Source organism: Pinus tabuliformis, chromosome 4_2 (genome assembly GCF_031772625.1).
Source record: "Pinus tabuliformis cultivar Carrire ecotype Pingquan chromosome 4_2, CPIR1, whole genome shotgun sequence".
Classification (NCBI taxonomy): Eukaryota; Viridiplantae; Streptophyta; class Pinopsida; order Pinales; family Pinaceae; genus Pinus; species Pinus tabuliformis.
The window spans coordinates 618,123,699-618,141,732 of NC_142304.1; the positions used below are offsets into that span (position 1 = coordinate 618,123,699).

Here is an 18,034-nt window from a genome sequence, read left to right on the forward strand (position 1 = left end):
TCCTCATGCTCTTTAACATTCTAGGAATATATTAGTATCTCATCAATAAAAAATAATACAAACTTATCCAAGTACCAATGAAATACACTGTTCATCAAGCACATAAACTTCGCAGGTGCATTGGTCAGCCCGAAAGGCAGTACCACAAACTCATAGTGTTCGTAACGGGTTCGAAAAGCGGTTTTGGCTATGTCCTCCTCCTTAATTCTGATTTGGTGGTACCCGGATCTCAAATCGATTTTTGAAAATATCGTCACCCCTTTCACCTGATCAAACAGTTCATCGATACGTGGTAGTGGGTATTTATTTTTAACTGTCAGTTTATTCAGTTGTCGATAATCTATGCACATACGGAGAGTTCCATCCTTCTTCCTGACAAACAGTACAGGGGCTCCCCAGGGTGATACGCTGGGGCGGATGTACTTCTTGTCCAACAGCTCTTGCAGCTGCATCTTTAATTTTGTCGATTCTGGCACACTCATCCAGTATGGTGCTCAGGACACTGGGGCTACACTAAGTACCAGCTCTATGGTAAAGTCCAAATCTCCTTCAGGTGGTAGCCCTTGTATTTCTTCGGGAAACACATTTGCAAATTCTTGCACCACTGGTATGCTTTCCAAAGTATCAACTTTATCTTCTGAATTGGCATAACCCACTTGAATTGCATATACTTGACACTTTTTCCTGATGCATTTAGCCAATTTTGAGGTGGTAATTGGCCGGATCTGCACCAGCTTCAGAATACCCTGAATTTCCTGTTTGTTTCCTAGTTCGTCCTGGTAAGAAATTGTCTTTGTTTTGCAATTTATTATGGACCACCATTTTTCTTGCCAGTCCATTCCGATCAGCACATCATATGATCCGAGAGGAAGTACGTTCAATTCTGCCGTCACTGTCTGACCTGCTATCTTCAGTGGGCAGTTGCTCACCTTCGCCAGCACTCGCCTTTTTGCCCCGGTAGCGAGCTGAACTAGCCATGGACTTTTAAACTTAACAGATTGCAAATTATAGTTTTCCACAACCTTGGGACTAACATAACGTAATGTAGCTCCTGGGTCAACTAAAACATAAAGAGTTTGATCAAAAATCTTACCTTCGAACTCTACCATCGTCGACTGGTAATCAGCTTGACGGTCCTCGAGGGCACTTGATGCTTCATAAACCTAGGACACTTGATCATTAACCTTTCGATGAGGGCAGTTCTTAATATAGTGTGGCCCGCCACAGCCCCAACACTGCAGTGGTGGTCTAGCTGTCCCCTCATTATTAGCTCTACTCGATTGCTTGTTATATCTGGATTCGTTAGGTGGCTTTAATCTGAGCTGATTTTTGGGCTGGTTCCTATTGCTGGGCCATTTGGAAAATCCCTTACTGAAACTACCACGAGCTCCCTTGACACCCATAGTCGTTCTGCTGCCCTTTTTATTTGTCCAACGCTTCCCAAAATTTTCTCCCTTTTGTTTATTCTGCTGATAGCAAATTCTAGCTTTCTGTATCGCTTCATCAATGGTCTTCGGGTTATCAAATTCGATTCTTTCCCTCTTTGTCTAATAGCCCTTGCTTATTTATTAATTTATTTATTTATATTTCTCATTTATTTTTTTTTAAATCGTTAGTTTCGCTACTATGGTTAACTCAAGGTCACAGTGTTGTAACCAGGCTCTGATACCACTTGTAATGCTTCACATCGGATGTAAAAGAAAATGACATTTAATCACAGTAAAACAATAAATATTTTTTTTTTGTTTATATTTAATACAGTCCTCAATTTTGAGGGCATTCCTATGGAACTGCAGTGCTATTAATTGTTTCATTTTATGAACTTTTAAATCAAGCTTGAGGCATTTATTTAAATCGGCTTTGGAGCTGCGTTTATGCTGGCAGCTTTTCCCGGTTATCAAATTCCGGCAGTATTTACTCGTTCGCTATGGCTTGGTCATTATTGCCCCATCCACTTGGCGCCTGGAGCGTGCGTCCTGCCGGCATGCTTATATTACAGTGGCGCTGGTTTAAATCTCCAGCTAGCTATGCTGATGTGGATACTTAATTCGCTTGGTACTTTCCTCCATCCTATCATACACGGCACGAGCAACCCGTTATGGCAGCTCCCCTCCTGGATTTCTACGCCATTTTCAACGGTGGAGATTAGGGCTCTCGAATCAACGATCTGTATCATTCCAGGTATGGGAAATACTATTTGAGGGTTTCAATGCAGCATTCGAACCCTTTTGGGCTCATTCTGAGGGTGGTTTCCGGCTCCTACAGGTCTCTGGCGATTTGCTTTTTCCCCACAGCTCAGACTTCCCAAACAGGTCAGTTCCTGGTGGGTTCGAAGAATTCTGCCTACCGACAGTGGTCATGGTAACCTGCGCTCCCTTTTCCTTGGGTAATTGCTGTCTTGGTTACAAATTTTCATTAATATTCTTGCTCTTACTAAGTTTTGGGTGACTCCTCTGTCATAGGTGCTAGGCTATGGTATCATGACCAGCATCCAGGTGGGCGACCGGCACAGACTCCATCGCTCAAATTGCTTTCCGGGTAAGAGGCACCTGTCACAATAGATTTAAGGGGTAGAAGAATGAATCCGGAAGAAGGACCGAGCTGGTTTCCTTCTTGGCAAGCTTGCCCGAGCTATGCTTAAATCATGGAGTCTTACTAGTTGTTTTTATTTTTTATTTTTGTATAAAGCTGCAAGCCCACTCTTGTTTCTCTATAATGTATTTAGTTCTACTCAGAACAGTTCTGGCGACAGAGCCCTAGCTGGGTTGCACCTATTATCAGACTTCTAAATGTGTATTTTGTTATAGAACCAAGGGTTATTCCCATTGTGGCTATTCACATAATGCTATAGTTTTATGACTGATATTTATTCCTCCTTTGCCAGGATAATAAATTGTATTTTATCTGCGTAGTAATGTTTTATCATTAAATGGTTATGAGGATAGCTTGGTTTCTATATATAATCTTGGTTTGAGTATTAGAGCTCCCGTAATTAGGTACGGAAATAATTAAGTGCTTTACCTGTTTTGTAGACTCCCTTGCAAAGTTTCGATACTTGGAACTATTTCCAGGGTTTGTTTGCTGTTATCTGTTTTGTTGAATGAAGGTTGTTGGTTATAATTTGGAAACCCTCTCTGGCAAACCCTACCCTACTCACACAGGTTATGGCCTTTCATTTACAGAGTTATTCCACGACTATTCCGAACATCTATTACAGTCTGAGATATATTTGTTGCATGGACGCTAGTCCTTACTAGCCACATTAACTCTGAGGTTTGTTCCACTTTCGTATTGTCCTTTTCCTGAGGCTACACCAGTAAAGAAAGAGGCCTTACGGCAATCTTTCAGGAGTTTAGCCCTGCATATGCATGCATTTACTTGCTCTTATCATTATGTTGTTTTTCTAATCTGTAAAGACTATGAGAATTTATATATATATACATTGTTTTCGGCTTAGTTCCAGATGCTGTTCTATATATTACATATGGCCATGTTTATTCAACTGTTGCCTATATTTACGAAGATGTATTCTGGAAACTATGAGCCTGGGTTTGATTCTTATCTCTGTTTTACGGCAACTACACAGAGGATTCAATCTTGAATGATTTACGGATTTACACTTATCAAATCTTTTGTTGCCTATATTAATTCAGAATTCTTTCCTAAATACAAATTACAATCCTCTGTTTGCCAAAGACATTAGAGTTTAGCAAATGTAACAGTGTAAACCAAATCTATTAATTCCTCAGTTATTTCATACCTGAACAGAGGGAAAACCTCTCTAATGCGCTTGTCAACCTCCCGACCTTAGGAGGGTCCTCCTCGACCTTCCACCCCAAGCACTCCTGCAAGACCCTTGTTGTCTGCAAGCCTTCTGGCGCTGCCAGACCTGCGCTATCTGGTCACTACCAGACGTAGCGGTTCTAGGAAGACTTCTGCTTCCCAAATATGCGCTATCTGGTCATTACCAGACTTAGCGTTCTCTGCCAGGATACAGCTCACTGAGCCTCGCTATCTGGTCATTACCAGACTTAGCATTTTTTCCATCTTCTGGCTCACGGCCTCCACTATCTGGTCATCACCAGACGTAGTGTGTGTTTCTTTTCTTTTCTTTTTCCTCCCCCTACGAGAGTCTCAACCGTTTCCAGAAGGTAGTTAGGTTTTTTTATTCCCTTTTTGACAACTGTCATATTTTAATTTTAATCCTCCTCTCATGAGGAGGCACTACAGCCATTGTCAAATTGTTTTCTTTCAACAGCAATTAGGAGCAACAAAACAACAATTTAATAGCATAATTAATTTAAACAGTAGTAACAATAATAATTACTCAATTTCACCAAACATAGCCATAGTCAAAGAGTTAAATTTACTGCCTTTAATTTAAAACACTATCGCTTTACTAGGGGCATCACAAGGGATGAGAAAGAACTTACAAAACTTTTTCATGGGCGATTTTGGTTCGTTCATTTCTGCTTTAGCACTAGCTCCCAGCATTATATATGATCGGCCACGAAGAAGAGGAGCTGACTATTATGGAGTTAGAGGAGGTTCATGGGACCGATTTAGAGTAGAGACTTTAGTTAGGTTATTTTGCGCTGAAACTTGAACGAAAATATAACAGAAGTTTCAATAACCAGAATCAGACGCAGTTGAACAGAGAATGTCTTTATGAGTTTGAAATTGTCCTGTGAGTTTCAGATATAGGAGACATTAGAAGAAGTCAAAACTAGTATCGGCATACTATAGACTATGTTGGCAAATGAAGGAACTGTTAGTCATGGTGATCCTGGAACGTAATGATGAGTTTTGCTCATACTAGATGAAATGCAGCTACGAATAAAACACCCAGCGTGAGGAATGAAGGGCATTGAAGCACAATAGGTCCAACGATCCCAGCAACCCTACTGCGGTGAACCGCTCTCTTCTTTCATAGATTGTATTGAGGTGGATCTCTCTGTTTTTCATAGCTTTCATAATAGTCTTCCGGCTTATCAATTCTATATTTCCTCTATAATGTGCAAAACTCGGTATAATGGTTTGATAAACAATTTCAGTTTTGATTAAAAGCAAAATGTAATATTTTGTTCCAATTTTGATTTCATTTTTTGATAACAAACAGCTGTTACATTACCACTGATAAAGTTTCTAATTGGAGACTTGTAGTGCCTATCTGCGAAAAAAAAAAAACTTAACCTAAAAAAGTTATCAAACATTTACCAAAGCTAAGGTGAGCTTTTACGAATACGTTTTCTTCACACAAGTTAGATCTAAAGTCGTTTCGGTTCTGAGGTTTTGAAAAAACAAAAAAATCCCTAGGTTATCCCGTTAGGCTAATTTCGAAGGTGTTAAGATTTATCCAGAAACGTAGGATGCCAAAACTGGAACACTTGTTTTATGCCGTTGGCCTGCAATTGGACGAATATATTTGTTAAACATTAATAATGATGTTGCATGTATGCGACAGAGATTCCTCGCCTCTTTCAATTAAAATTAAAGGCGCCAGCTATATAGACAATAAAAAAGGGTTACATTTATTATATGCCACCGGCACCACCGGCAGTTTCATGTATGTCAACAACAAGAATCCCTATAAAATAACATGCTTTTGTGGGCAAAATCTCTCTTTATATAATCTCAGGTTGTATCTCAAGGAGCTCCAAACACTTTGAAACTCTCATTGCATCACATCAATTCAATCTAGTGAAGATGTATTCAGTATAATGAAACATTTTCTATGGACTTACATCACTTAATAAATATGATTATAATATGTTACGTTTGGTGGTTAATAAATCAATAATATATAAAGATATAAATTATATTATTTGAAAATAATAATAATTTAATCTTAACATCCAGCTAAAATATTATAAATATAGTTAAAAATATATACTCAGAAAAAATAATATTATATAAAAAACTAAAAATATTATTTACATAAAGATTCCAAGAAATTTTATCCTGGACGCGTTTGATAATTCAAATTCAATGATACTTCACATTTAAAATCGTCAGAAGTTTCCATTCTAAATTAATATCCGCGCTGTCCACTAAACCTCCCGAAGTTTCCATTCAAAATACAGACTTAATATCCGAGTTCTGAGATAAACGTCGGGAACTTTACCTTGTAGATTGATTGACTTCATCCTTCAGGTTCAGAACGAGCTTCGGTGGAATGCAGAGGTCCTCGTCTGATTGCTTGAACAAATAACGCAGATCAACCCCCGACTCCGAATCTCGGGTTCGGCCTTTGATTGCCGCAAGAGATATCGGGATCTGCAAAATTATTTATCCCCAGGGCAGGAGGAAAATATCAGGTGGAACAATTCGAGGCAATCTTTTCCTACGGGCTTTTCATCGGCGTTGTCCACAGAGGCCACAATTTTGCCCGGGAAATTTTTGCTGGAATTTGGTGCAATTTTTTTCAAAAAATCTAACCGGAGGGTCTTTAATCTGTTTTGATGGTGGAAAAAAATAAAAATTTAACACCATCAAAAACCGTTAGATATCTGAAACTTAACAACGTTACCAAAATTTCTAAAAAATTCCACGATTTCCAGACAAAATTGTGACCTCGTTAGACTACGACCTTTTCGTCGCTTGGTTTACTAGCTCCTCGTTGCGAGAAAGTTCTTCGTCATTGTCTGCTATTACCGTGGAGATGGATAGCAGAACATAATCAACATATACAACAGCAGCGAATAGTGGGTTTGGATTATATATAGCTACTATACATTTATAGCAGCTCAACTTCTTTCTGTTATTATCAAGGCAATACTTCTATGTCAAAGTGCCCGAGATTCGACGGAAGAATACCATTGTGAAGACGCAAGCCGTGACTCATCGCCTTCGCCGGCTATGCCTAATAAAATATTTGCTAAAAGGTGTGCATCACGGTCAGGCTGCACATTTTTAAAATTTGGGAAGTCTTTCGGAGGGCAAATTCTTATCAGCATCAAGATAAGAGATTTTCCTGATTTTCATTAAACACGCATTTGAACCACGGGCAAACCCTAGTGGTGGGCCTCTCGCTACTGGGCTTCTAGTATTTGACCATCTCACGCATCCGGACGCCCTAGCGGTGACTGCATGACTCTACAAGATTGTTAAAGGCGTGGACGGAACATGGTAACTTATGAGCTGACGCAAACGATATACTTTGGACCATTACCTCTATTTTTGGATTAGTTCCGGGCTGTGTGCAGGGAATCTCGCCTCTCGTTGTTTTTATTTAATGAAGTAGCATATATGAAAACGGGGAAGTTAACGCCCAGAGATTAATATTTTTACATAACCGAATCATGTTCTCTCATTTGTCGCAGTCTACTTGTTCTACCTTTTGGAAGGTTTCCGGCTATATTTTCCAGATTAATGTGGTTAAAATTTGCTAGCAATTTATTGTTCCAGATTAATTTGGTAAAAATTTGGTAAGAATTTTTTCAAATTATAACTTTGACTTGAAAATTTCCCATAATTTAAAATCCCTAAAATTTTAAAAATATTAAATTTATAAATACAATCAAAAAACTATTTTAAAGAATAAAAAATAAAATTTAACTGGACTTTGTTTTCAATTCCAATTAAGTAATACAAATGTTAACTTGTTTAAACAATGGCGTCCTCGTCACTCCAATAAAGAGGGCGAGACCTAAGTAAGTTGTAATTCTTTACATGGAGGATGCTTATTATTACCTCGTTACCACATATAGTCAAAGTTTGAAACCCTAGCCATGTGAGACGTCCGGACAACTAGAAAGGAAATGCATAGAACCTTCATTTTCAAAAATATATAAAATCTTTAGAACCTTTGCTTTACATTGTATGTCATGCACTCTTTTCATCTCAACTTCTCTGTACATGCATGTCAATACTTAAATATCAAAAGTGCGGGGGATTTTGAAAATGTAAGCCGTGACTCCTCACGTTAGCCGTTTCCGCCTAATAAAATATTTGCAGAAATGTGTGCATCACGGGCAGAGTGCACAATTTTAAAATTTGGAAAGCCTTTCGGATGGCAAATTCTAGTCATGATCGGGATTGTAGTGTTTAACTAGAGGTGACTGCCGGACTCTACAAGATTGTTAGGGCGTGGACGGACATGGTAACGTATGGTCTGACGCAAACGATATACTACAGTCCATGGCCTCTATTTTTGGATTATTTCCTGACCGTGCGCAGGGAATCTCCCGCATGTTATTATTTTTAGGCCAAGTAACATATGTCAAAACGGCGAAGTTAAAGCGCAAGAATAGGGATTAATGTTTTTACACAAGGGAATCATGTTCTCATTTTACTAATTACATATATTAGCGTTGACTATCTGCTCATTCGTCCTCGCTCCCATTAAGAGGGCGACACGTAAGTATACCGTAAAATCTTCACACAGAGCATGCTTGTTACTACCTCGATAACACATATTGTCGACGTTTGAAGGCCTAGCCATCTCAGACCTACCTCCGCACAGCTAAAAAGGGAATGAATAGAATCTTTTTTTCAAAAATATATAATTTTTTTTAGAACATTTGCTTTCCAAAGTATGTCATGGACTCCATTCACCGTTTCCACCCAATTTTGCATTCTTAATTTATTCAAGAAATAAGAAGTTTAGCAATCCTATTTCATTGAAAAGAAGAAGAATAAGAAATTATAATTCAAGAAATAAGGAAGTTTGGCAATCCTATTTCATTGAAAAGAAATAGAGGTTGAAAAAGAATGAGAAATTATAATACCGTTATCATTATTCAAACGACTATTTATTTACTTCCCAGCCTTGGAACCCATTATTGCAAGATATTTTTCTCCCCTTAGGTCATGGAGAATGTTTCGGTGTTAAACACGAAAAGACATACGCTCTAAGCTTACCATCAACATAGCGAGAAATGAAAATGCGTTTAACGGTTTCGAAATATGGAAAAGTGGTATAAAACGAAAACCATCAGTAATGAGAGCTAGGCAAGTACCATAATCATTTTCAAGTCTTTTCTCGGAATGATTTTTCTACTTGATCTGTGTAACAACGATATTTAAGTGTTTTTAGATATTGATGTTACCCATTAGCAGCTATTTTTAGTTATTGTCAAGGTAGGATTGGGGTGATGCACCCTTATTAGTTTAGCCCAGGCAAGTTATAACTTTTAATTCCGAAAAACAAATATTTTTTTTCAATATTTTTTTTGTTTTCAAACATTTGATTTGATCATAGTTTTGAATAGTTATTGTGTCATTTGGATATTTGCCTTATATTGTTTTCCCATAATTTGTGGATATAGTTGCAATATTTAAGTCATGATTTTTAAATATACTAGTATTGGTTTTTTATGTTTAAGCTTAAAACAACATAAAATTAAAATTTTTGATAGTAGTTGATAATGATATAAATAACCTATTTACTAGCCCACCATAATTTAAACAAGTATATGTATAAATATACCTACTAGTAGTTACTACTTACTAAAAATTTATTTAATGCTTTAACATATAAAAGTGTAAATGTGAAAACCTAGTAGTAGTTACTATCCACCAAAATTTTATGTAAGTCCTTGTCCCTTAGTAGGAAATTTAATGATCAAGGCTTTTCATGCTTGAACATAAACAATTTTGTTTATTTTATATAATTTTTCCAAGGACTTAAACAATAATAATAATTTATTCATATATTTAAAACAACATGACAAACTGAAGAAGCTTCTTCCAAACAAATAAATTCAACATATATACCAAAAAGGTTGTTGAGTGAGTTATATATAACACCCTTGCCTTACAATTTTAGAATCTAAACAATTTCCCTAACCATTTCGATGCGATTTTTTATTTTCGTCTTTCCTTTAGGTTTTTGACTATTAAATTGTAGTTAGTGTGATGCAAGAGCATCCAGCTGAGGGTATCATGGTTGGGGTATTTGGTCTCAGCTAAGACAACACGTTCACAATAACCTTTTAGTTTTCATTTCCATTTATTACTTAAACAACATTTAGGGACTTTTGTTTTTATTTTATTAGTCAAATAACATTTAGGAACATTATGATTAGTCAAAGGTTGTTCCAGCCAACTTGTTCTTTTATTTTATTTCATTAGTTGTCTTTCGTAAAATTACAATGGGATAAAAAAAGAAAAGTTATCATAACCATGCAACTATATATGTAACTGTCAGCAGTTGTGAGAAACTGTTTCAAAATAGCTTAAAAGAAAATACACCAAAATTGTAACAGGTTCGATTTCATGAGATATAGCATAGAAGAAAAAAAGAAATTTTCTGTTACAAACATCTGAATCTATTTGTAGCTAACTATTATCTGTTTCCATTAATTACTATGCATATTGACGAATCATAAGAGTGCATTCCCTGTTCTAGCATTTCTTTCCTAGCAATCATCCAGGGAAACAGAGTGTCTCGAGGACAGTTCAAGCAGCAATCAAAGACATCATAATAACAAAGAGCCAAATTCACAGTTCCAGCCAGCAACGAGTTTCAGGCATACGAAGAGCAGACAATCAATATGGAGAAACCCTCGAAAGATTAACAGTCTCAGCATTAAAATAATCGCATTACATGCATAGGTAACCCACAAGCATATAAAGTTTTTTTTCCTCTTCTAGGTAGCAATATTTACATGAAAATAAGTTACAGAATATTAGACCAGCAACTGTTAACACGGGACGAGCCCTTCCATAAGACAACCGACAACCAACCCAGGGTTTGAAAACCCAGAATGACTCCATAACTATTACAAACATAAATTATACCGAAGGATTGCAGCCCGAAGGCAAACTGATAGAAAACGAGGAACAGAGGAGTCAAGGCTCTCAAAAACCTAACCAAACTACTAGACAACAAGAATGTTGGAGCTGTGAAACAAAAAAAGATAACACGGGTCAATATCGAGGAGCGACCCTACCAGTTTCACCAGGCAACAACAGGCACAGAAACAAGCATCCAGAGCCACAACCCACCTGCAGACAAAACTAACAGATAGGTGTTAGTGGTATGACTATCCAAATGAACAGAAGAAGCATGAAGTAGAGTGGGTGAGGGTTGGAAGCTTACCAGAGGAGTGAACGGTGCTAGAGAGAAGAACCCATAACCAGGTCACAACCACAAGAGGGAGTCCCTGCTCACAAGGAGCGACTGCCCTCCATAAGCAAGAAAAATTGCAAGGAGGAGCTAAAGCATGGACCAGAGGGCTTACCTTTCCCAGTGACAAGCAAATCCGAGGACCTGGTCCCTTGTGACTGCAACCTAAAAACCATAAAAATATAGCAACTAGTTAACCAGATAAATGACCATGCAAGCAACCAAAAATTCAAACATCAAATGCACACAGAGAAAGCAAAGACAATAGTAACAGGAACAACGCCCACAAGAGGGTAAGCTACAATAGCTGAAGAACAGAAGAAACTCTCCACAGTAGTCGACGGAATAACCAGCACAACGCCCAAGTGAGGCCAAACAGTTAGGAAACAAGGAGTTGTTGACAGAGTTACCAAACCAGTAGGCAGAAGGGCTCATGGCCAAGCGCAAACTAGGCATCATTGCCATAACCCTCACAAGCACAGAGTAACAGTCCACAAACCCTCACAATAAACAACAGAGAACCACAGTGTCGAAATTCCATAGTAAACAAGGGTTTGGGTTGTAAGCAAAGCGCTGGAGAGTGGAGTTCGAGGCAGGGACAAGTGTCCCCTCACACAAACCATAGTACAAACCTTTTTAATTGCTCTATCAACCCATATGACTGTTTATGTTATTTCATTTTATTAATCATAAATTAATTATTGATTATTGTATGTGTTGAGAGGGTTGGTCCCATCATATTGTGGTATCAGAGCAGGATTGAGTTTTTCATAAGAAATGGAAGTTTGAAGACAAGGTCAAGGGAGAGTTATTCAAAGAGTAGTAGAGGAAGGATTAAGGGAAGAGATTAGGATCTTGAATGCCCACTTGGCAGCAGTAGAAGCAGGAAGGAGAAGGGATTCAAAAGTAGGAGATGACAGTGAAGAAGACGATGTAGTTACAACAGATGTATCGGATGAGGAAGGACCTAAAATTAGATTATTGAGGTCAGTCTTGTTGGCCAACAGTAAGCCAAAGTCCGAGATTCCGAATTATGATGGCAGTTTGTCCACAAAAGTGTTGTTGGACTGGATTAGCGAGCTGGAAAAATATTTTGAATGTGAGGAGGTCAACGAAGATAGGAGAGTTAAACTCGCTGCTACCAAGCTGAAAGGACACGAGGCCTTATGGTGGGACAGTGTCCAAGCTGAGAGAAGAAGGATGAATAAATTACCAACTAGAAAGTGGCCTAGAATGGTCGCCAAGATGAAGGGCAGGTTTTTCCCAAAGATTACTAGATTGCTCTACATCGACATGTATAGAATTTGAAGTAGAGAGGAATGACGTTGAAAGAATATCCAAAAGAATCCTACTGGGTGAATTTGAGAGCTAGTTATACTGAAGACACTCTGGAAAAGACAACAAGGTTTGTGAATGGCCTAAGGCTGGATATATTTGATGAGATAAGTATTCTTTCTTTGATGAACATAGAGGAAGGATATCAGAGTGCTTTAAAGGTAGAAGAGAAGATCACAAGAAAGAAGAATGCTAGGAGAGGACGAGGAACTGGAAGAGGGAAAGGAAAATCCTTTGGCAGAGGAAGAGCTACCAATAACAGTGAAGAGGACAGCAGTTCAAAGACCTCAGGGACAACAGAAAAAGAAGGTAGCACTATAGGAGGAAGGCCATATCAGAGAGGAAGGGGAAATGGCAGAGGCAGAGGAGTTTCCTACTAGCGCTACAAGTGCCCCAAGTGGGGGCACAGATCCTTTGAGTGTCATTAAGGAGAACAGGCTGGCCAAAGAGGAGCGTATGTTGAACAACTTAAGGAAGTAGAGGCACCACCCCAGGAGGTAGAGAATGTGTCAAAGATAGGGGAGGCCTTAATTTTGAATAAGGTGCTGCTAAAACCAAAAAAGGAGACAACTGACGAAACCCAAATAAAGGCATTATTCTGGACAGGTTGTAAGTCACACGAAAAATGTTGCAAACTGATTATCGTCAGTGGGAGCATGGATAATCTAGTTTCCACAGAGATGGTGGAGAAGTTGGGTTTGAAACAGTTGAAGGACCCCACTCCCTATAATGTGTCGTGGTTGCAGAAAGCCCATCAACTGTTGGTTGATGAACAGTGTGAAGTTGAGTTCCATATTGGCAAATATAGGGACAAGGTTATTTGTGATATTATGCCTATGGGCATTTGTCACATACTGCTAGGAAGACCATGGCAGTATGACAGAAAGGTGGTTCATGATGGAAAGACAAATTGTTACAAGTTTGTCAAGGATGGGATTAAACACATGCTTGTACCCATCAAAGAGGAAGAAACAATAGAAACTAGTGGAGCCAAAGCATTGTTGGTGGGAGGAAAGGAATTTTTGAAACAAATCGAAGACAACGAGATAAAATATGTTGTTGTAAGAAGGCCAAGAGCAATATTGTTACACACTGAAGTTACAGATTTTCCTGAAGAAATTAGGACATTTTGCAAGAGTTTAGCGACATTCTGGTGGATGATTTGCCAGATAAATTACCTCCTAAGAGAAGCATCAGTCATCACATAGACTTTATACTCGGAGCTAGTTTATCAAACAAGGCATTTTATCAAATGAGTCTTAAGGACAATGAGGAGATTAGGAAACATGTATAAGAATTGTTGGATAAGGGATTGATAAGGGAGAGTTTAAGTCCCTATGCAGTTCCAACAGTTTTAGCTCCCAAGAAAGGAGGAGAGTGGCCGATGTGCACAAATTCAAGGGCCATCAATAAGATTACCATTAGGTACAGGTTTCCATTGCCACTGATGGATGACATGATGGAATGTTTGAGCGGAGAAACATATTTCTCGAAAATCGAGCTGAAGAGTGGATACAACCAGATCAGAATCAGAGAAGGGGACGAATGGAAGACAGCTTTCAAAACCAATGAAGGTCTCTATGAGTGGCTGGTGATGCCATTCGGGATAAGTAATGCCCCTAGTACCTTTATGTGCTTGATGAATGAGATGTTGAAAGAATTCATTGGAAAGTTAGTGATTGTATATCTTGATGATATACTGATTTTCAATAAAACCAAAGAAGAACATTTTCGACATGTTCGAAGTGTGCTGGAGAAATTACAGAAAAACAAGCTGTGGATATATTTGAAAAAATGTTCTTTTCTTCAGAGGGAATTAGTTTATTTGGGTTTTGTGATTGCAGAAAATGAGCTGAAAATGGACCCAGAGAAAATTGCAGCTATCATTAGCACCTATGTTGGACACTATTAAAAAGTAATGTCAGCCTTTCCATTGGACTAAAGAAATAGAGAAAAACTTCCATATGTTGAAGAGGAAGATCACTGAAAGACCAATCCTGAGATTGCCTGATTTTAACAAGCTTTTCTAGGTCTGTTGCGATGCCAGTGGTATAGCCATTGGGGCTGTACTCAGCCAAGAAGACAAACCAGTTGCTTATTTCAGTGAAAAAATGAATGAAAGTAGGTAGAAGTACTTGTATTACGACAAGGAGTTCTATGCTATCATCGAAGCATTGAAGGATTAGAGACACTATTTGCTCGGTAATGAATTTGTTTTGTTTTCTGATAATTCTGCGTTGCAGTATGTTATGCAGTAGCATAAGTTGAACCACAAGCATGTAGAATGGGTTGAGTACTTGCAGAGTTTCATGCTTGTTTTGAAGCATATCAGTGGACAGACCAATAAAGTAGCAAATGCATTGAGCAGGAGATTTTTGCTATTGCAGGAGAGCACGATACAAATGTTGGATTTTGAACACTTGACAGACTTGTATTAGACAGATGTGGATTTCAAGGAGGCTTATGAATCCCGCCAAAATCCTTTGTTGAGGAAAAATAGTCCATGGTTGGACTATAACTTACAGGAGAAGTTGTTGTTTAAAGGAGGACAGTTATGCATTCCCGACTGTTCGACGAGAGAGAACATCATCCGTGAGAAGCATAACGGAGGTCTAGCTCAACATTTCGGGATTGATAAGACCTTAGATCAGCTCAGTCACTATATTTTACTCGCCGAAGATGCGAAGGGATGTGCAGTGATTTGTAACCAGGTCTAAAGTGTGTTAGTTGGGGAAAGGACACAGTCAGAACACGAGACTCTACACACCACTGCCTATTCCGAGTAGACCATGGGACTCAGTCAGCTTGAACTTTGTCTTGGGTCTCCCTAGAATGCAGTGAGGTTATGACTCTGTGATGGTGGTAGTAGACCAGTTCTCGAAAATGGCACATTTCATCCCTTCTAAAAAACTAGTGTTGCCACTCATGTAGCACACATGTTTTTCACAGAGATAGTTAGGCTACACGGCCTGCCTAAGTCCTTTTTTCTGACAGTGATGTGAAATTTACATGAAATTTTTGGTGCACCTTGTGGAAGAAGTTGAACACATAGTTGAGTTTCAGCTTCGCTTATCAACCATAGATTGATGGGAAGACTAAGGTGGTGAATAGGAGCTTGGGAAACTTGCTACGAAGCTTGATCAAAGAAAATTCATGGATGCAGGATCGTGTACTTGCCCAGACAGAGTTCACTTAAAACGATTCACCAAATCACAGTATGGGATACAGTCCTTTGAGGATCCTGTATGGCATGCATCCTCACGGAGTGCATGAGTTACGGGATCTAGGATAGCTGGAAAGACGGAGTGCTGATGGGGAAGATTTCGCCAAAGAAATGAATGACCTACACGAGCAAGTAAGGTCGAACTTGCAGGATAGTAGTCAAAAGTATAAGTAGCGAGAAAATCTGAAACAACAAGAGGCACAATTTAATGTGAGCGATGAAGTCCTCGTAGAAATATAACAAGAAGTTAACCAAGGAAACGACCATGCGAGCAACCAAACATTCAAACAGCAAATGCACATAGAGAAAGCCGAGACAACAGTAACAGGAACAACGACCATGAGAGGGTAAGAAACAATAGCTGAAGAAAGAAAGAAAATCTCCACAGTAGTCGACAGAACAACTGGCACATTGCCTAGTGAGGCCAAACAGTCAGCAGACAAGGAGTTGTTGTCAGAGTTACCAAACCACCAGGCAGAAGGGCCCATGGCCGAGTGCAGATCGAGCACCATTTCCATAATGCTCACAAGCACAGAGTAACAGTCGAAAAACCCTCACAACAAATAGAAGAGAACCACAGTGTCGAAATGCCATAGTACAAAAGGGTTTGGGGTGTAAGCAAAGCACGGGAGATCGGAGTTCGAGGTAGGGATAGGTGTCCTCTCACACTAGCCATAGTAAACACATTTTTAATTCTGCAATCAACCCATATGACTGTTTACATTGTTTCTCTTTATTAATCATAAATTAATTATTGACTGACTGTAAGGGTTGAGAGGGTTGGTTCCATCATAGTGTCATTATCACTCCAAAACATTAGATTCTCCGTTGATGGTAAGTATTAATTGATTATTCCATTATGCGTTTTTGAGTTTTCTTTTGAAAAAGTCTTATAAACATCAAGGGTTATTTCATTCATCATGAAATAAATGTACACAGTGACTTGTAACATTTTTTTGTTGTTTTAATTTGTTAATCTTTCTTTGTATCACGAAAATCTTTAATATTTTATATTCCTTCATATAAATTTTATGGTTGTTTTGGTTCTGTGATCTATTTGATATTTTCAGAAGCAAGCAACATTTGATCACATTTTTTTCTTTCTATAAGAATAATGATACTTTGTGAACTGCAACCTTCTAGTGTTTGTGACTTCAAGAGATTTGGAATATTGCAACAACCATAGACGTTTTAATTCTATCATGTTCTACATAAGAATTTTGATAGTCACTTAGGCTATTGAATAGATGTTTTAGATAGCTTGGTAAAACATAGAAAAGTTTAGGGGTTTGTATTACTTTGTATGCATATATCATAATGTGCTCCTATCGACAATATGAAGATAAATTTTATTAGAAGGAAAATTCTTTTCATTTTCTTGGGTTCTAATGTGTATGAAAAGAACATTGTTTTCTTGAGTGAATTGGTAGCCACACTTTTTTATCTGTTACATATGTGACATCACTGATATTACTTTCTTAATCTCTTTGTATCACATAACTTTTTAATATTTTCTATTCCTTCATATATAGTTTACGGTTGTTTTGGTTCTATAATTTGTTTGAAATTTTTAGTAACAAGCAACACTTTATCACATTTTTTTTTCTATAACCATATTGATAATTTTTGGATTACAGTCTTATGGTGTTTATGACTTCAATAGATCTAGAATATTACAACAAGTATAGATCTTATAATTCTATCGTGCTCTACCTAAGAATTTTGATGGTCATTTAGGCTACTCAATAAATGTTTTAGCTTTCTTGGTAGAAGGTGGACGAATTTAGGGTTTGGTATTACTTTGTATGCATATAACATAATGTGCTCCTATGGAAATATGAAGATAACTTTTATTAGAAGGATAATACTTTTCATTTTGTTAGGTTGTAATGTCTATGAAAATAACAGTCTTGTCCTCAGTAAATTTGTACCCACACTTTTTCATCTATTACATGCTTGACATCACTGATAGACTTAAAAATAAATTTCTTAACATTTTTAACAAACATTGAACATAACTATTAAATATAAGGTTTGAGATGATTTTGTTAAAGAATGGAAAAAATTAATGTTAATAATTAAATTATTTGAGTAAATTTATTTTCTTGTTCACTCGCTTTCGTAATTATAGGAAGTTACCTAATGAAATAGCCAATATTAAATTGGCTATTTCCGAATAGACTTAATGTAACTTGAGAGTGATTCTTGATTTTGAAGTAATAGAAATTTTAGTCCCTTGCCCCATGGAGGTTTCCTTGACACAATGTCAGGGTTTTACCACGTAATTTACTGTGTTAGTTTCTATGATTCAACTTCCTATTTTTGTGTATTTCTTTCTAAATTAAATGTTAATGGCTCCAAATACCAACAAGTGGTATTGGAGCAAAGGATGAGAAGAAGCATGA

At 37.8% G+C, this 18,034-nt stretch overlaps 1 protein-coding gene across 1 annotated transcript; it reads right to left on the reverse strand.

The window, feature by feature from the left end:
* Window positions 1-494: 494 nt before the first annotated feature.
* Window positions 495-1,109, reverse strand: LOC149170840 (uncharacterized). The gene has a single exon (XM_089425742.1). It carries the CDS (start codon window positions 1,107-1,109, stop codon window positions 495-497), a length of 615 nt encoding a protein of 204 aa, XP_089281868.1.
* Between the last annotated feature and the right edge of the window lie 16,925 nt (window positions 1,110-18,034).